Raw genomic sequence first — 20,063 nt, 5'->3', positions numbered from 1 at the left:
GCCGTGGGTCCCCTCCTGCCTGCGGGGGCGCGCCGTGCGCGGCCGGGCAGCGGAGGAGGGCGCGCGTGGCCAGGCTGAGCGCCGGACGCGGGCGCGTTCTCCCCGGCTTCCAGGCCGGACAGTGCAGAGGAGCTAGGACTCGAACATCTCTGGCTCCCCGCCTGAGTGCGCCTTGTTCAGTCTTGGAGTGAGAATCTCGGTGACCATCCCTTCAGTGGAAGGTCCGTTTGAAAGTACCCTGGCCGCCGGCCATCTGTCCCGCCCGTGCGCCCACCTCGCCATGTTGGGGGCAGACAGCTCCTTCTTGGCGTTTTCTTCCTAGTTCCGTGTGGTGGAGAGGAGCGCTCTGTGGATCTCAGTGCTCGCTGTGTAAAAGCACAAGGACCTGATCTTTCTTTCTCCTGCCCACGTCGGGGAGCGCAGCAGGTGACCCCGCGTGCATTCTCTTCTCCAGCTCGGCTTGGGTTCCTCCGCGGTCCCCGCGCTGTATCCGGCCCCAAAGCCCTCCTGCTTGGCTGCGCTTCCTTAGCGCTGCAGGGCCCGAGAGCAGCAGCTCTTGATGTGCTTTGAAAAACCTGAAGAGATAACGGACTGAAGTATCACCCGCACTTCTGCTGCTTGGCATCAAGGTTTATTTGCTTTGCAAAGCTCCGTACCGCATAAGGCGCTGAACGAGAGTTACGGCGTTCTTGTGCAATGGAGTTGTCCCTGTTCCTAACGTCAGGAGTTTGTGTTTATGATTGTACGATTTTTTTGGTCTAATGTTCCAAATCCCATGAAACAGGACAGGATGGACAAAGCGCTGTGACATGTCACAGTGGCATTCTGTCTGCACTGTCATTGACCATCTGTCCATCCTTTTTTTCCTTCCAGTGCTCTCTTTCTCTTTTTGAAACATGGTTTGGCCATGCAGTTCAGGCTGGCCTTGAACTCACTTTGTAGCCCAGGCTGGCCTTGAACTCCTGCCTCAACCTCCTGAGTGCTTGTTACGGGCATCTTTACATATGACTGTGCAGTTCTGTTAGATTTAACCTGTTATTATGTAGTCCTTCTTCTTGCACCTCTTAAAAATAATGTCATTAAAAGTGAATATTATTCATGTAGATTTGTGGTATCATTTATGTTTGTCCTTTCTTGCTCCTCCTGTTGTTTTATAATGTTTTTTCAAATTCTAAATTATTCAGAATTAAATTGGCCAAAATGATTTCATGAAGTCTTTGTTTTTTTTTTCTTTCTTGGGGAACTGCTCACAGTTGTACACTGACTGAGCATTTACTGGGCTGGACCCAGCGGGCTTCTGTAACTGTCATTGTTCGTGGTTCTTTTGGTGTCTGCTACTTGGAATCCAAAGCAACTTACGAGAGACATTTCTCTTGACTCTGTTTTCCCAAAGTTTTGGTTCAGCAGCTGTCCATGTGCAGCATTTCCTTTCACTGCTAAAAACTCCAGGATGACATCTTCATTTTTTTCTCAAGATTATGTTACAAAAGTTTTTTTTGTTCCTAGGAAAAATTGAGAGTAATAGTTTTCTTTATTGCTTCCTGTACTTTTTGAGGGGTAACACCTTTAAAGTAAGAGTTTCTTGACTCACACTTATTTTAAACAAAATGAAACATCCGTACCTCTCCAGGCAGATGAAACCTTCAGACCCCTCTAGTTTTGCCCCCTGTCAAACTGTCCAGGGTGGCTGCCAGTGTGGGCTGCACTATGCGGCCCATTCTCTCTCCTTTCATCTGCAGTTTCTGACAGAATTCACACTCAGGATTATTGCATTGCACCTAGCCAGTCTTTCTGTTTATTTTTTGAGGCAGGGTCTTACTATGCAGTGCAGGGTGGCCTGGAACTCACTCATGTAGCCCAGGCTGGCCTCAAACTCAGAGCTATCCTCCTGCCTCAGCCTTCTGAGTGCTAGGATTATAGGCATGTGCCATCACACCTGGCCAGTCTTCCTGTTTCTATCAGGTCATTTTCAGAAAATTTTACCCAGCACTCTTAACCAGGGCTTGATCATGAAACCCACAGCAGACCCATGGGATCTGTCAGGAATTTGAATCTTGGGAGCCACCTCAGTGGCAGTTTCCTGGGCAGCTCAGTGGTGCTTTCTGGATCTCTGAAGTGACTTAGGTCCCGCATGTCTGATTGCTTGGCTTTTCCTTTTATTCTTTTTTGTTGTTGTTGTTGTTGTTTTTTCCAGTACCGGGAATCGAACTCACGACCTTGTGCTTGCCAGGCAGGCGCTGTGCCGCTGAGCTAAATCCCCAGCCCCTCCTTTTATTCTTTATGTTTCTCTCTATTGTTAGATTTGCTGCCTTCTCTCTTTTTTAAATAGTCTTATAGTTTGAGAATCTTACTTCAGTTTTGATTCCCATCCCAACAAGCGTGGGTTCCTCCTGCTTCTGTTCCTTTGTCAGTGATACTAGGAGCTTGCCGCGTCCAGTGCAGCTCTCGAGAAACTCCTTGAGGGAGACTGTGAAGAAATGAAGGCAGAAGTGGAAATGCAGAAAGCTGAGGTCAGATGGAGCTCTCTCTCTCGGTAGAGAAAAGAACCACCCAACGACTGCAGCACATTTTATGTATACGCTCGGCAGGTTGATGTCAGGCGATGCCCTGTGCAGACCAGCTAGCACACCTCTCATGCCCTGCCTCAGGCCTCTGGCTGAAAAAGGTTGTTCATGTGGCTCGCTTCAGGCGCTCTGTGTTCTTGGGGCTGGCCTTGCTTTAGCCCTGCACATGTGATCCATCTCCAGCTTGAGCCACTCCCCGCAGGAACTCTGTCCTGTGTTTGGGGCAGCACCCCATGGTATGAATAGCCACAGTGTGCTTATACCTCCTTCCATGGGAGACACTGGGTTTGTTTTCCATTTGGTGATAATTAGGCATAAACCTGCTGTGAATACTCTTGTACAAGGCTTTTTGTGGACAGAAGTGCTTTTCTGGTGTACACATGTGGGTGGGATTGCTGATACAGTATAGATGTACGTTTAACTTTACTGTGTACTGCCAAGCAGTTTTCTTAAGTGCTTGATCAGTTTATGAAGCACAACAATGTATAGAAGTACTAATTGCTCTAAACTCTTGCCAGTAGTTGGTACTGACCAGGCCTGTTTAATTCTAGATGTTCTGGTAGGTGGGTAGTATAAATAGTGCATGTTGTTGGGATATTTAATTTATAATAGTAGCAAGGTTTTCAAAGGGCCTGTGAAGACTGGGAAAGTAATCTGCAGAGAAAATGAGTAAAACAGTTTGTTTCTGAGGAATAGAGATTTGAGCTATAACATCCACATGACTAATGAAATATCTAAGGACCAAACAGAGTCCTGAAGCAGTCCTTTCTCTCCTGATCCTACCAGGGAAGCTCCCAAAGCCCCAGTTAACAGCTGTGTCACTGGGTTTTTCTCTTTCTCTGATTCTGAAATGTAAAGGAAACAGTGTAGTTTCCGTTACTTCCAGATAGAAAAGCAGGTGGGCTGATGGGTTGCTGGGGACAGCTCATTTGCACCAGCTCAGTGTGGCCTCCTCTTCCTCCTCTAGGTCTGTCCTCTGCCGATGCTGCCCTTCTCCAAGGGGGATGTCCCCTCTTCCCAGTGGCCGGTTTTCAGGTGAGTTGAGCTTTCCTGAAACGCTGTGTTGCCTCAGTTGTAGCACATATTTGCTGTGGGGAATGTGTATCGCCAAACCGATGCTGATGGTTTATTCAGCTCTCGATGCCCGAGGTCTTGTTCCCAGCGTGGCCCCTCAGCCGTTCCCATTCACCCATCCTTGGCATCGTGCTGTGCCACAGGGATGGCAGAGCGGGATGCGGTTCTTCACCACCTAGGCCAGACTAACTGCTAACACCAAAGCAGGTGACTAGCGAAAAGGTGAGAGGAGTGCTGTGGGAATGAGGGCTGGAAAACGTGATCTGGAGGGTTTGGCGATCTTCATGGAGGACAGGGGGTTTGTGTGCCGCTCAGGATGGAAGACATTTGGGTGTCTGGATGAGTCAGGTGGCGTGGACTCGCGTGGAGAAGACGAGCAGTGGAGGTTCGCAGCCAGCACGCGCAAGAGGCCACGCAGGGCCGGGGGTGGAGCTCAGTGGCACAGCGCCTGCCTGACAAGCGCAAGGTCCTGAGTTCAATTCCTGGAACCAAAAAAAAAAAGAGGCCACACAGCCCAGGAAGACTCGACAGAGACGGCTGATCGCAGCGTGGAAGCTTCGTAGGTCTGGTGGGGAAGTGGAAGGCTCTCCTGTGTGGGCCACTTGTGAGCCAGTAAGCGTTTGTATTGGAAACTGGCCAATAATCTCAGAAAAGTGGTTAACTGTTGGAGAGCTTAGACAAGAAAGGTAGGAATCGCTCCCCTGGTCATAGTCAACCTCAGCCCTCCTTTTTAGTCTTTTGCCTTCTTCTTTCCTATTCCACAGCTTCAGTTTCCACAGAAGAAACTCAATTCTTTCTGTTGCTTTGAGCTCAAGCGCTTTTAATAGTGCTTTGTTTTTTATCGAGGTGTGCATTAGTCAGGGCTTATGAGAGCTTGCAGGGCTGGGGGAAGGCTCCTCAAAAGACTGTTCTGGAGCAGATTAAATGCAGGACACAGAAATTTACAAGGCTGGCCTACAGTGGCCACCCACGGAGGGAGTCAAACAGAAGAGTGCAAAAGATCTGTGCAGGCACTGGAGATCCCAAGGATCTAGCCAGAGGCCTGGAACCCACAGCAGCGTCCTGTACAAGTCCGTTAGCAGGAGGCCAAGGGATCTGCAATGACAGGCAGAGAGAAGGCTGAAGGGTCTGTCCAGGGGTCTGCATTAGAAGCTGGAGTCCACACAGGCAGCCAGAAGGCCAGTGCTGGACGCTCAGGAGTCTGCGTCTGAAAGCCGGGCGACAACGACCAAGGTGAAGGTGAGGACTGGAGCTCTTCCAAGGAGAACAGGCAAAGCTCCTCTTAGGAAAATCAGATTCAGCAAAGCTCTTCCAAGGGAAATCAGCTGAAATCCTTCCTTCCCGTTCTCCTTTTATACTTTTCTGACAACCATCCTCCTCCAGTGGGTCTTCCACACCCAGAACCACACTGGCTCAGTTCAGCTGGGCATTCCCCACTCCCTGACAGTTAACCACCATGTTATGTACTGCATACAGTAAACCGCCCATGGTTACGGTGTACACAGTTGTCCCTCTGTGTCCTTGAGGGGACACCAAAGTGTGGCTGCTCAAGTCCCGTATGAAATGGCACGGCCTCGTGTATACACTGAATCGTCGCTAGCTTGCTTGTCACACATGGTACTGTAACGCAGTACGGGACTATATTGTCTAGGGAGCAGCCACGAGGAAAATGTGCGCGCTCAGTTCTGTCCACACATCCTGTGAACGTGCCGATCCAGGCTCAGTGGGCCCACTGATGTGGGATCCGCAGCCTCAGGCACCAGCACATTTTGATCAGTTCTGACGTGTGCAGTCAAGATAGAGAATGTACTGTTATGATTTGAATCCTTTCACATTTATTTTTTTTTTCACTTTACCTTGTTTGATGGTGCAGGGACTAGGCAAGTACTATACCACGGAGCCACTGTAGCCCCTTTGTACATTTTTATGTGGTTCTGTGTCTCTTCGTGTTGTAATACTACCTCTAAACTTCAAGCTTATACGACTTTCTGTCTGTCTTTTATTTTACTTAGTTTTAGCTTTTTCTTTCAAATGTAACCTTTAAGTCAACAGGAATTTTTGTGTATGTCATGAAGACCTCACCTTAATTTTTTCTTTTTTGCAAAGAGTCATTTCTTTCTTTTTTTTTTTTTCCGGTACCGGGAATCGAACTCACAACCTCATGCTTGCCAGGCAGGCACTGTGCCGCTGAGCTAAATCCCTAGCCCAAGAGTCATTTCTTACGACACAATTTGGTGATGACCCATTGTATCTTAATTAAGTTGGAAATTGCTTAATGCCTTTCACCTTCCAGAAGCAGAGCCTGAGTGTGAACCCCTACAGTATTTTAGAGAGTTTTATTCCATGACAGGGCATTCTGCTTTAATCTCTGCATTTTTTGGTATATTTTGAGACAGGTCCCCTTGCCCCTTCCATTCCTTTGTAGGCTGTGGTGGTACAGTGCCACTGATGAAAGTGGTTAACCACCATTACCACGAGGTGTCCTCGGACACAGCACTGGCCACGCTGTTCTGCCTACATGGCCAGTGCTGCCTGAGCACGGTCGTGCTGGATGAAGCCTACGTCCACTCTCCACACCGAGTGTTCCCCTTTGAATATCAGCACTTCCTATGGGTGAGGTGCTGCTGTGAATCTTGTGCAGAGGAGGACTCGTGACCTCAGTTTGTAGATCTACATCATGTAGCCTGCCTCACTTGGGTCAATGTTGCTGCCTTTGCCCCTCTCCCAGGGCCCAGCAGAAATGTGCTTGGTGTTTCAGGAATCCGTGACCTTCAAGGACGTGGTAGTGGACTTCACGCAGGAAGAATGGAAGCAGCTGGACCCTGGACAGAGAGATCTGTTCAGGGATGTGACGCTGGAGAACTACACACATTTGGTCTCTATAGGTAAGGACGCCCGAGTGAAGGGCGGGGTGTGGGGCAAGAGGTGCTCCTTGGGCTTAGATGTATTTTGTCCCTAGGAACCAGCAGTTTTTAAATTTTGAGATTTGGAAATAGTTTCTAGTTTTCTCACAGGCAGGGAAACAAACTCACACTTCTCCGGAGCTGAGTGAGATCCCAGCTCACGATGCCCTGCGTGCAGGGAGGTGGCAGCACCGGCACGTTCCTCTCCCGGCACTTGGCCCGTGCTGGTTTCCTTCACAGAGGCAGATGGGATTGAGTTCTGATGGGGCCCTTGCCACAGACGTGTTGTTTTTCCTCCCTTGAGCAGGACTGCAAGTTTCCAAACCTGATGTGATTTCCCAGTTAGAGCAAGGGACTGAGCCGTGGACCGTGGAGCCCGGCATCACCCTGGGTGCCTGTGGAGGTGAGTTGTGGGCAGGGGGTGCCGCTCATGAATGCCAGCTGCCAGCTGGCAGGGGTTTCCCAGCAGAAATGTAGACAGGCACATCTCTCCACAGCATCTGCTGTGCAGCACTGGGAAGACTTCCAGACGTGCAGGTTTGTTATCTTGCTGACTCTCAAGTGTGTATTCTGTTTCTACATTCATTCATTCATTTATTTATTTATTTTGCTGGGGGTGGGTACTTGGAATTGAACTGAGGACCTCATGCTTGCCCAGGCAGGCGATGTGCTGCTGAGCTGCATCCCGGGCCCCTCCACTTTCCTTCCAGAGCAAGTGCCCTCCCCGTCTTTCCGAGCCAGCTTCCTGCCTGGGCTCCTGTTTAGCTCTTCCCTCTGCTGCCGGGACCTTGGCCCCATAGTGAGCCCTTGGGTTTCAGCTCTTACAGTTTTCTCTTCAACCTCTCCACTCTGTCCCTGCACCCTTCAAACAGAAATACACTGTCTGTGTCTCCAGGTGCTTTTGCTCAACACCGCTGACCTTGCCCCCACCCGGTCTCTCTTTCCCAACCAAACTGAACGAAAGTGAGCTCACTAGCAGTAGCTTTCGTTTTGTTGTTGTCCTTAATTCAGGTGTAGCTTCTGATTCTATCACTTTGCCATCCTTGTGGTTCAACTTATGAGGACCTTTCTTCTGAATTGTGCTGACTGCACAAAGTCAGCTCTTCAGGGAGCAGACCCTGGAACAGGAGTCACCAGGGGCTCTAGGGGAGGGCTGCATCTCCCGACTTTGTGGGAAATGGGTGCTGTGTTTAAGTTTGAGAAATGCCAGGTAAACTAAAACTAGCTGTTTTCTTACTGGAGTACTCTGACCGCTTGTTGGCCTTTTGTCCAAACTCACATGTGGAGTCCACTCTGCTTTTTTCCCCCATTTTAAGTAGGCATTATGAACCTGCATCAGGGATCACAGGTGGCAGCTGAACTCTTCCCTCCCTCCGCTCTCTCCTACAGTGCCTCCCCCCCTACCCCCCCACGCCGGCTCTCATTCTCTCCTTCCCTCTCTCCCTTTCCTCCCTACCTTTTTCTGTGAAGATTTCTTTAAAAACATGATTTAGAAAACTTGACATTTTTGGGGCTGGGGATTTAGCTCAGCAGCAAAAGCCCCTGCCTGGCAAGCGCAAGGTTGTGAGTTCGGTTCCCTGTACTGGAGAAAAAAACCAAAAAAAAAAAAAAAAAAAGAAAACTTGACATTTTTATTAAGAGTTTTATAAACTGATGTGTACAATTAATTTTTGGAAAAGCAAGTTGTCAAGTTTTATTATAAATCAAAAATGAAGTTTCAAAAAGTTCTAGCTTGACTAGAAACAAAACAATTTTAAAGCATTTAAGAGTTACATTTTTTTTTTTTTTTTTGGTAGCAGGAATCGAATTCAGGACCTTGCACTTGCCAGGCAGGCACTTGTGCCACTGAGCTATCTCCCCGGCCCAATTTTAAAGCATTTAAATGTATACTGAAAAAACTCAGGCCTTCCAACAAACATTTTAGTCACTGCAAAAAAGAGATTCAGTCAGGCAAAAATGATAAGCATCTCACCTTGCATAGGTAAGGTAGATAGTTCAGCTGTCTGGCCTGTGGGCAGAAAGTGAACTCTGGCCTGTGGGCAGAAAGTGAACTCAAGGCATTCAGCTTTGTTCTTTCATTGCTTTTTTTTGGTCTTTTTGAGACAGGGTCTCATTATGCAGTTCAGGCTGATCTTAAACTCACTTTGTAGCCAGGGCTGGCCTCGAACTCACAATGATCCTCCTGCCTCAGCCTCCGAGTGCTGGGATTACAGGCGTGCACCACCACACCCTGCTTTCATTGCTTTTTATTGCTGGAATTTGACCTGATGATGGCTGTCTTGGGAAGTCAGCCCATAGTCCTGCCTCCTTTTATCATTTGGGACAGACTGAGTCAAGTGATGGATTGGCTGCTGTTGTCTCTATAAAACGCCTCATGGTTTGGGGGTGTCTCTGGGCAGCTGATGTGAAGTGGAGCAGCGCCTGTGGCTTGGGCCTCGTCTCTGTCCCAACCCCCACTGTGCTGCCATCTCACCTGGGTTGTCCTCCCACCTGCCCCTCACAGGTGCAGTCCACTGTGCTTATGAGATTCCTGCCTCTCTGGTCCGCTGTGTTCTCTCACAGCCTGCTCTCAGCACCTGCGGCAGCTTCCCCGAACTCTGGGTGCTGGAATGTTCCCGTCAGTGCCCATAGACTTTATGTATGGTAAGGTCAGGGCCATGACCTGAGCAGGAGCGATGGTGTTCAGCGTGGTCTTCTGGAGCTTTCCCAGTTCTTCTTTCTTCTCTCTGGCTGATTCTCTTGGCTTCTGAGTGAGGACACGACTGCCTTCAGGATGTGGTGCTGATCTGCACATGGCGCCTTCTGCTGACACTGCAGTTGGGCTCGGGGTTGGCCAAGTCCACAGCAGCTCCTCCTCTTCCCATCACAGTCTAGGGTCCCTGCTGCTCTGTCTGGCGGGCCCCTGGGAGACCTTCTGGCCTCTGCTGTGCACACGCAGACCTTCCGTGGTGACAGTTGGTGATGAAGACACTGTCATGGCCTGAAGAGCGGCCACTCCAAAGCTTACGTTGTGTGGACCTTGCCCTCTCTGGAGAGGCCGTGCTGCTCCTGTGCCGCGGAGTGGGCGTGGGGCAGGTGGGCAGCTCTGCTGCAGTGGTGGTGATGCTGGCCGTGCTGGCTCTCAGCATGGACAGACCCAGTTCTCTGGTTGGCCGGATCTTTGTTTTCAGTGTAGCGGAAGGAAGTGCCATTTTAAACAGCCTCTGCCAGCCCTGCGTCCTGCCCCTTCCCATCAGCACGCTTGTGTAGGGCAGTGCTGTGGTCCCTGGCTGCTTCCTTGTTACTCTGTCTCTTCTGTTGCTTTGTTGCTCGGTGGTAAACTGCTCCTTTCCGTCCCTCGAGAGTCCTTTCCCCACAGTTCTGTCTCACCTACGTGGCTTTCAGTCTTGTTTTTTTCCTCCCCTGAGCTGGTAATTCCTGTGTTACACTTGAACACACTGGTTGCTCTGCTAGTCAGTATCTTCCACTCTCGCAAACGCTGCTGCAGTCCCGAGCTCCAGTTCTTCCCAGCTGTACGACGCCTTGACTTCACCCAGCCGTCTCCCTCCGTTCAGTCGCTGTCTGCTCTTTACAGTGGCCATCCAGCTGTGACATGCCACTTCCCAGGGTTTCCAGCCAGCCGACAGCCTCGATGCTTAGCCAAGGCTTAGCCTGTGCTGTCTGCACATCCTGGCTCTTGGGTTTTTGTTCGTTATTCATTAGCAGGGAATCTCGGTTCCAACTCAGCCATTTCTGGGTCTCCCTTTCAATAGCTGTCCCCTCAAGTGTAGCTCCCTTACTTGTCCTTAGAGATTATTGAGGAAACTGAGGTAAGCACTCTCTTGCCCGTCGTAGTTTGTTTATTATTATCCTTAGCCCCGCTTCTTTTCCATGTCGTAGAACTGTACCTTTGAAAACACTCAGCATTTCCTGTGGGCTTTAGTTTCATTTTCATTCCCACTAATGCAGTTCTTGCTCCTTGTCCTGAGAACATTGATATTTTATTTTCTTTCAGACTGGGAGCCAAGATTTGAAAATTGTGTGTCACCTCCAGAAGTGAACTTTGCTGAAGGGACACAGCCTTCAGAGGCACTTGTGGAAAAACACGGACAGGAGGATCCTTGGGATCCCAGCATCCTAGGCGCTTGGGAGTCTGAAGGCAGCTTAGGGAGGCAGCAGGCACTGCCCAGAGAAAGATCAAAGGTGACTGAAAAGACGACACCCACGCAGGAGGGAGGCCCTGTGAATACCGAATGCGGGAAAAGCAGCGTGCGCTCACGTACTGTAACACAGCAAGAAATATCCCCAGAGCAGACCTCTGCTAAGGCAGACGTCAAGCAGAATTCACATCCAGTTAAAAAAGAGAAGTCTTGTAAGTGCAGTGAATGTGGTAAAGCTTTTAGCTATTGTTCAGCTCTTATTCGCCATCAGCGGACACATACTGGGGAGAAACCCTACAAATGCAACGAATGTGAAAAGGCTTTCAGCCGAAGCGAAAATCTTATAAACCATCAAAGGATCCATTCTGGAGATAAACCGTACAAGTGTGACCAGTGTGGGAAGGGCTTCATCGAGGGTCCATCTCTTACTCAACATCAGCGAATCCACACTGGAGAAAAACCCTACAAATGTGACGAATGTGGGAAAGCCTTTAGCCAGAGGACCCACCTTGTTCAGCACCAGAGAATCCACACTGGGGAGAAGCCGTACACTTGTAATGAGTGTGGGAAAGCTTTTAGCCAGAGAGGCCACTTTATGGAACATCAGAAAATCCACACAGGAGAAAAGCCTTTTAAATGTGATGAATGTGATAAAACCTTCACCAGGAGTACACACCTTACCCAACACCAAAAAATTCATACTGGTGAGAAAACCTACAAATGCAACGAGTGCGGGAAGGCCTTCAACGGGCCCTCCACATTCATCCGGCACCACATGATTCACACTGGGGAGAAGCCCTACGAGTGCAGCGAGTGTGGGAAAGCCTTCAGCCAGCACTCGAACCTCACTCAGCACCAAAAAACACACACCGGGGAGAAGCCCTATGACTGTGCGGAATGTGGGAAAGCCTTTAGTTACTGGTCGTCCCTGGCCCAGCATCTGAAAATTCATACTGGAGAAAAACCTTATAAATGCAACGAATGTGGAAAGGCCTTCAGCTACTGCTCATCCCTCACCCAGCATCGGAGAATCCACACCCGAGAAAAGCCCTTTGAGTGCAGCGAGTGTGGAAAGGCTTTCAGTTATCTCTCCAACCTGAATCAGCATCAGAAGACACACACCCAGGAGAAAGCCTACGAGTGCAAGGAATGCGGGAAAGCCTTTATTCGGAGTTCATCTCTTGCCAAGCATGAGAGAATCCACACTGGAGAGAAACCCTACCAGTGTCACGAGTGTGGGAAAACCTTTAGCTATGGCTCGTCCCTGATTCAGCATAGGAAGATCCACACCGGGGAGAGGCCGTACAAGTGCAACGAGTGTGGGAGGGCCTTCAACCAGAACATACACCTCACACAGCACAAGAGGATCCACACGGGAGTGAAGCCTTATGCCTGTTCCGCATGTGGGAAGGCCTTCCGGCACTGTTCATCTCTTGCTCAGCACCAGAAGACCCACACAGAAGAAAAACCCTACCAGTGCGGCAAATGTGACAAGACATTCAGCCAGAACTCCCACCTGGCGCAGCACCAGCGGATCCACACCGGAGAGAAGCCCTACAAGTGCGGTGAGTGTGACAGAGCTTTCAGCCGGAGCACGCTCCTGGCAGAACACCAGAGCACCCACATCGGGGAGAAGCCATACAACTGCAGTGCGTGCCAGAAGACCTTCAGCCAGAGCACGCACCTTGCCCAGCACCAGAGGGTCCACTCGGGGGAGAAGCCCTTCGGCTGCGCTGGCTGTGGGAAGGCCTTCCGGTACCGCTCTGCGCTCAGCAAGCACCAGAGGCTGCACCCCGGCATGTGCCTGTCCTAGGGGCTGGAGCAGAGGCCTGAGGAGCAAAGCGGACCAAAAACTGCCGAACATGGTTGACTGTCACTTCACACTAGGAGATGGAGAGTAGTTGGGCTGAACTGATCGTTACTAAAACAACTTTGTGACACAAACCCAACTATTTTACGTGGAATGAAGGATTTGAATAGATGATTTCAAAGGTAGTTTAGTGTTTTATACTCAGTTTTGTACATTTACAATATATTCTTAAATGGTTTTGCTACACAGCGCATTCCGTGTGTTGCATCTGAATGTGTGTCTGTGCATGGTTTGTGCTTTGGGAATGAGGAACCTGCTCTGCTCCTGTTCTCATGCACCTCAGTTGTTTAGGGAACTGATTTGTAATAAAACATTATAAAATACCCTCAAATTGAGTTATGTAATAGCCTAACAACATGAGCATAAAACTGGAGCCAAGTGCAATGACCTGTGCCTGTACTTCCAACCTGGGAGGCTGAGGCAGGAGGATCACTTGAGCCCAGGAGTTTCTGGGCGGTAAAGTGAGACCTTGTCTCAACAAAACAAGACATAAAACCCTTCATAGTATTTCTGCTTTGTATGTTTTTTAACATTCAAGAAGTTTATTACAGCTACAGAGGTCTGCTTCCACAGCTTATGCCAGTGTCATTTAACCCTGGCAGCACATGGTAATTACTTAATGTCTCAGTTTGGGTTGCTGCAACAAATGGCCGTATACTAGACAGGATATAAACAACCAGAATGTATTCTCTGCAGTCCTGGAGGCCAGAAAGTCTAAGGTCTCGGCACTTGCACAGCTGTGCCTGGTGAGGGCTGCTTCCTGCTTTTGCACAGCACCATCTTATGTTTGTGTGGTGGAGACCAGCTCGCTTATTTGTATTTATTTATTTTGTGTGTGTGTGTGTGGTACTGGGGATTGACCCCATAGCCTTCACACTGAGCCACAACCCCCATTTTATATTTTTATTTTGAGACAGGGTCTTGCTAAGTCAGTGAGTTGTCCAGGCTCAAACTGTGATCCTCCTGCCCCAGCCTCCCACGGTGCTGGGCTTACAGGTGTGCACCACTGCTTCAGCTCATGTAATGTAATTTTGAGTGTCACCCTGTTTTGTAATTGGGTTTTCAGAAGCCCTGAGCCCTGGGAGGTTGAAGAACCAGTTGGTTCTTCTCAAGAGTACAAAGCTAAGTCAGAGTGTAAGGTCATGGTCATTCAGTTTCCCATGGCTGCCTCGTGAGAAACGAGTGACAGTGCCTGTGACATCCGGAGAGCGGCAGCACACCATCCGCGTGACCATCAGTGGTGGCCTCACTCGGGAACACACACGGGTTTAGCCAAGTGGTTAGCCCCTCGTGTTTTCAGCAGGCCCAGCCTGGTGACTTCCGTGTCTGCTCTCTGAATACGAGTGATAGTTTCTCAGCCTGACCTCGAGTGCAGAGAGCCCTGAGGACAAGGGCGCACGCGATCAGATGGCTACTTACATGAAGTTTGTCCCCAGATGCATTTAAGGGAGACAGCACTTCAGATTTTTTAGGTGCAATTCTTTTTGGAATTGCTCAGTGACCTGCTTTGGAATTTTGTCACCTCTTCAACTGAAAGTGCCAGGCAGTGAAGAACAGAATTTTGGAAGAAATGTGGCTGTGTATGTCTCGGGACCTTTTTCCATGGTAACTTGAAACATCTATAAAGGTACGTTACCTGGGTATCTCTTAATTTCTCAAGGTGTCTCTCTATGCAGGAGTGAGGGTCGCCTCACTGCACAGAGGGAGGAGGTTTCAGAATTGGTACCACATTACAGGCAGGCTTTGTGGGACCTCTGAACGGCTGCCACGGCCGCCACCACTGCCTACAGAGAAGGGAGGTGCTCATATCCAGAGGAACGGTCCTCTTGTGTCAGAGGAGGGGCCGGGATGCCTGGGAAGACTTGCGCCATTCCCACTCCTGTGTGAAGAAGTAGAACTTAGGTGGAAGTTTGTCATTAACCCTGAAAGATAACACTTCGCTCCACTAATTCTTTATCTCCTCACCAATCCTGTCGGGTCAGACTCGGGACCCGAACTGTGTGATCATCGCATGGCGGCAACCCTGTCATGCTCTGTTTTCCCATGCTTTGAAAACACAGTCCGAGAAAACACATCACTGCTAAGCCGCATCCCCGACCACAGCCTTGCCCAGAGCTGGTGGATGTAACTCACTCTTAAGCATCTGAGCGTACTTGCTGGGCGCCTGAGATGCCCGTAACAACGCCTTACCTCCTCCTGCCCTGTACCTGTCTTGTAAAAGCAGAAAGAGGGAGTGATTCTAAATAACTTCTTACCTAGTCTTTTTTCTTAATTCTTTAGTTTGTATGCCAGAAACATAGTACAATAGTAATAGTTCTTCATATTTATCATACTAAGAATAAAGCAAAATATAAATAAAGGAGGTAGGGGTCAGGGATGTAGCTCAGTGGCACAGTGCCTCCCTGGCAAGCGCAAAGTCCTGAATTTCATTCCTGGTAGCAAAAATAAAGGAGGAGGGGCTGGGGATTTAGCTCAGCGGCAAACAAAAGCGCCTGCCTGGCAAGCACAAGGTCGTGAGTTCGGTTCCCGGTACCGGAGAAAAACCAAAAAAAAAAAAATAGAGGAAATTGGAAGAACTTACACTTAATCCAGAGACATAGAGGGATTCAGGCTTAGAAGTCTTACGTCCATTGACAGCCCCCCCCCGTAAAAATACCTAAAAAATTACAGCTACCTGTTAGGGGGCAAGGAGTTCGCTGCTGTTTATAGAAGACCCTAGTACCTTCATTGATAGTTTCTTTGGATGTTCCAGTGTTCAAGGCTGAGTTTATAGACACCAGACATTTTCCTCCAAGTCTTAGATTGGCAATCTCCTTGACTGCCAGCAGGTTGTAGATGTTGGGCTGCCTGACTAGTTTTCGCCAAGCAGTTGGGTAAGGAAAGCCGGAAAGGGGGACATGACAACTTCTGACGTTTGGCCTTCACATTCAGGTCTTCACTAAAAAATCATTCAGCCACAACCAGTGCCTGAATTTGTTGCAGGAGTAGAGGTTCACAAATAGAAGTATTTCTGCTCTCACAGGACTCACTCCTGTAATAAATGATGTAAAACGCCAAGCGGTGATAAGCAGTGTAGTAAAGCGAGTGAAGGCTGTGCATGGGACCCTACCCCAACAGTTGTGCTTTGGGAGACAGTGGTTGTGAGATGCCTTCTAGTGAAGTATCCTTGGCACGCACAGCTGGAGAAGGTGAGTCGATGGACTGTGTAGGTGCTGGAAGAAGCACCTTCCCGGCAGAGGGCCTGGTAGTCACAAAGGTGCAGCAGCAGGAGCATCTCTGGCAGTTCCAGGAGCACAGGCTGAGTGCAGTGAGCAGCCGGCGAGGCAGCTGGGAGCTGGGCGAGGCAGGCAGCTGGGAGCACCCAAGTGTGGATGATTTATAAAGAAAAGAGGATTGTTTAGCTCATACTTCTGGAGGTTCAAGGGCCCAACTATGATGACTCTGGCTGACAGAGCCCTGAGATGGCACACGGCATCACATGGCAAGAGACAGGGACTGTGTCCATCTTCTGGTCTCTCTTCCTATTTTTTGAAGCCACCAGTGTTCAGCCCCAGAGGGTCCACTCTGGTGACCTCGTCCTCGTCACCTCCCGAGACTCCTACCCCAGACGCCACTGTCATTTACAGTCCCCCCTCAGTCCCTCACACTGGGAGTTAAGTTTCAGCACATAACTTGCATTAATTTCACATTTTCCTTAGTTGTCTTTTCCTTCCACTCCTTTGTTTTCTGACAATAAATTGGTTTTTCCTATGGATTTGACCATAAGAGAAGAATGCAAAGTTTGTTCTATTTCAGTCTTTGTGACAGTTGCAGTTCTTGTTGTTAATAAGTTAGCATTCTGTACTGTACACCAGTCTCAAGTGAGTGTGGTTAATGGGGACCACTTCCTTTGATCTCTGTTTTCTGGCCACACCTAGCTTTAAAATCATGGAATATTGTGCTCAGCGATGACTGCGGCAATGGTCATTACCACTTATTTAATGGCAGCATTTCAACCCACTTATGTGCCGCTCACTCATTTTTGCAGCAATCTAGGAGGAGTATTTTCCCCTGTTTTTCCGTGCATTGAAATGGAAAAGGTGAAGTTACTTCCCTAAGGTCAGTCAGGTGGGACACAGTAGATTCAGCATTCAGCTTCTGTCCTGTTGGCTTGGAAATCTGTGCTCCCTCCTCACCTCAAGGCGGGCCAGTGAATCTACAAAGGTAACGCTGTCCCCTGAGTGCTCCATCAGTGGGGTTTCTTTTTTGTGGGAGGTAGTATGGATTGAACCCACGGTTTTTGCACCAAGATACATCCATAACCTTTTCTTTATTTTGAGCCCAGCTCTTGTTAATCACTATATTGCCCAGGCTGGAGTGGAACTTGCCATCCTCCCGCCCAGAGTGCTGGGGTCACTGTGTGCTGTTGGTGACAAGGACACTCAGTGAAGCCCCTCTTCCACCCTCCAGCATAGTTTTTGTTTTTTGTCTTTTTGAGACAGGGTCTCGCTATGCAGTTCAGGCTGACCTTGAGGTCACTTTGTAGCCGAGGCTGGCCTCGAACTTGCAACGATCCTCCTGCCTCAGCCTCCCGAGTACTGGGGTTACAGGTGTGCACCACCACACCCGGCAGCATAGTTTGGAGCCCCTCTTTGTTGCCCAATATTCTATCTCTATGGCATTTCCTATGTCAAAATGTTCTTTTACGCTCAACATAAGCTTTTTAAAAAAATAATAACCTGTGATGAGACTCATCACCCGCTTTTGTAAATCTAAAGAGCTCTCACTATAGTTATCATCAAGGTGAACTTCACCATTGCATCCATGTGCCAAAGTAACCGGTTAATAAAAAGCAAGCGACTGAGTGTGCACTTAGTAGTGAACATGTTGTAATACACTGTAGCTTTCTGTTTAGATACAGGACCAAGTCTCGTACTACGTGCCATCAATTGACCTTCAGGTTTCTAACTTCTCAGGGAAGTGAGATGGGAAAGCTGCGGGATTGTGAGGTGAGTGTCTAGGACCTTACACTGTGGGTGCTCAGGCAGGCCCTCCATCTCCCACAGAGTCCTGTGAGATCAGAACCAATGAGTCATAAATCAGCTAGACAAAAGTCAGTGAATAAGCAGGTTTTTTTGTTTTGTTTTGTGTTTTTGAGACAGGGTCTCACTATGCAGTTCAGGCTGCCCTTGAGCTCACTTTGTAGCCCAGGCTGGTCTCAAGCTCACAATGATCCTCCTGCCTCAGCCTCCCAAGTGCTGGGATTACAGGCGTGCGCCACCACACCTGGCATAAAGTAGTTTGTTTAAAAATCAATCCATCCACTTTGCCAATTTACCAAAAACTTGCTTAACTGTACAGTACAGGTAAAGAAAGAAAGAAAATTGTTAACTCATATACATGAGTTTTAACATCTTGAAGATTTTTGTAAAATTCTAGTTCATGGAAATTTAAAGATATTAAGGCAGTTTCATCCTTTTTTTTTTTCCTCTTGAGACAGTGTCTTGCTGTGTTGCCCAGTCTTGAACTCATGAGCACACATGATCCTCCTGTTTCAGCCTCCCAAGTCGCTGAGACTACAGGTGTGTACCATCACTCACTTGGCAGTTCCATCTTCTACTGTGCACAAAAAGATTTCAGTGCTACACTGGTACTTCAAGTCTTATACACACTGACACAAATTTGCTGAGGAACACTTGAAAATGCCGCCTCAAACTTCAAAGTCGTGTGAGACCCTGAGGATCTTGTTCTGATTCAGGACGTCCAGGGTGCACCTGGCCATCAGCATTTCCAATAAGCTCACAGGTGCTACTGCTGGTCCATGTTTTACCCTACAAAACCGTGGTAGAGTGAATTCTTTAAGATGAAGTAAAATTTTGACTATTGTGAGAAATATGAAATTAATGCTGCTATGCCACTTGAGACACTTTTTAAAATAATAGTAAAATTCTTAGAGATTGGCAAGATGAAAAATAACACCCAAAACTGTACAAGAACTGAAAAGTGTTCAAAGAAATTACATCACACCAACTGCTAAAATGTATAAGAGGGCAGGGGATATAGCTCAGTGGCACAAGCACCTGCCTGGCAAGTGCAAGGCCCTGAGTTTGATTTCTGATACCAAGAAAAAAAAAAAAAAAGCATGAGATTAGTGGCTAGAAATAAAAAATTTAAGAAATTAAATACTAAAAGTGACTAGTGTTTTGAAAACAAAAAGGTGGTATTTTAAAGCATTTTAAATGGTACAAAAATGGTCTGAGTAATCTTAACTATGAAATGCTATGATTTTCATTTTTAATCACAATTGGGATACCTTGAGTTAACGACTTGACAAGGACCGAGGCGCGAAGGTGGAGCACTGAACGCTGTGTACACAAAGCTGTGATGCCAGCAAGGGACTGAAGTGCCACATGGCCAAGCTGCCCCAGGTGTCCACTGCCACCCTGCACCTCCAGCCCCCTCGGGACATTTCCACACAGGGCCCCTACCAGGTGTCAGATTAGTCCTGAAGCAGAGTTATCACCTCATCCTGAGAGAACAAGTCCAGGATTTCCTTTGCCTGCAGGTTTCTTTATTTAGTAGATATCTACTGAACGCACACACATACATTTCTGAGAAGTTACATATACAAAAATAATTCAGTTCAGTCTCAAGAGCTCACAGTGTATTCATGGAACATTCACATGCAGAGAAGCTGTCTGCACGAAGATGCAAACCAGGGCTGGACTCCACAGTCAGCTTCCCAGGGAAGCTGAGCTTTCGTCGGGGCCCAGTGGAACTTCGGGAATTGCACTCTCGAGAAAGGGGAGAGGGATGCTCTGGGAATAGGGGGAAGCATGGCAAAATGTTTGAAAGTGGGTGGAGAATTTCCAGACACACTCAAGCAGTCTTGTGACAGCTGCTGTTGCGTAGCTGGCAGAGGGACAACTAATTGTTCCTATAACAAGTGAAAATTACACTCTGGATCTCTGTTCAGGATGTCCAGGGTAAGCAGAAGCCTGTGGCGGCAGTAGGACCAGCCTCTGACTCCAGTTCTCTCTGCACTCAGGAGGAGTAAGACAAAGATGCCACTTTGCCTACTATCCAATAAAGTATTGGAGGTTACCAGGCTGGTTGATTTCCTAGATACAGTACTAAACTGAAAGCATGGAAAACAACAGAAAAATAGACAAATTGGTCTTCATCAAAATAAAAAACTTTTGTTTTACTATCAAAGAATGAAAAGACAACCCACAGAAAGAGAAAAAAACTTGCAAGTTATGTATCTGGTAAGAAACTCATATCCAGAATATACAAAGGAGGCTCAAATTTAACAATGAAAAACCAACCCACTCAAAAAGAACAAATTATTTGAATAGACATTTCTTCAATCGGGAGGCTGAGGCAGGAGGATCACTGCTAGTTTGAGGCCAGCCTGCACTACAAAGTGAGTTCAAGGCCAGCCTGCACTACATAGTGAGACCCTGTCTCAAAAATATAACATACAAGCACACGACAGGGTACCCTCTATCACTAGCCACTTGTGTGATGACAA

At 48.2% G+C, this 20,063-nt stretch overlaps 1 protein-coding gene across 1 annotated transcript in view; it reads left to right on the top strand.

The window, feature by feature from the left end:
- The window catches only part of Znf184 (zinc finger protein 184), a 13,568-nt gene extending 687 nt beyond the window's left edge, over window positions 1–12,881 (top strand). Inside the window, exons 2-5 of the mRNA XM_013521784.1 lie at window positions 3,532–3,599; window positions 6,397–6,523; window positions 6,849–6,944; window positions 10,536–12,881. Coding sequence (XP_013377238.1) covers window positions 3,532–3,599; window positions 6,397–6,523; window positions 6,849–6,944; window positions 10,536–12,493 — 2,249 coding nt within the window. The 3' untranslated portion in view covers window positions 12,494–12,881. The remainder of the gene's footprint in view (window positions 1–3,531; window positions 3,600–6,396; window positions 6,524–6,848; window positions 6,945–10,535) is intronic.
- The last annotated feature ends 7,182 nt before the right edge of the window (window positions 12,882–20,063 follow it).

Source organism: Chinchilla lanigera, unplaced genomic scaffold (genome assembly GCF_000276665.1).
Source record: "Chinchilla lanigera isolate Chin_1 unplaced genomic scaffold, ChiLan1.0 scaffold00064, whole genome shotgun sequence".
Classification (NCBI taxonomy): Eukaryota; Metazoa; Chordata; class Mammalia; order Rodentia; family Chinchillidae; genus Chinchilla; species Chinchilla lanigera.
Note: the sequence above shows the minus strand (reverse complement) of the source record. Positions and strands in the feature narration are given on the sequence as shown.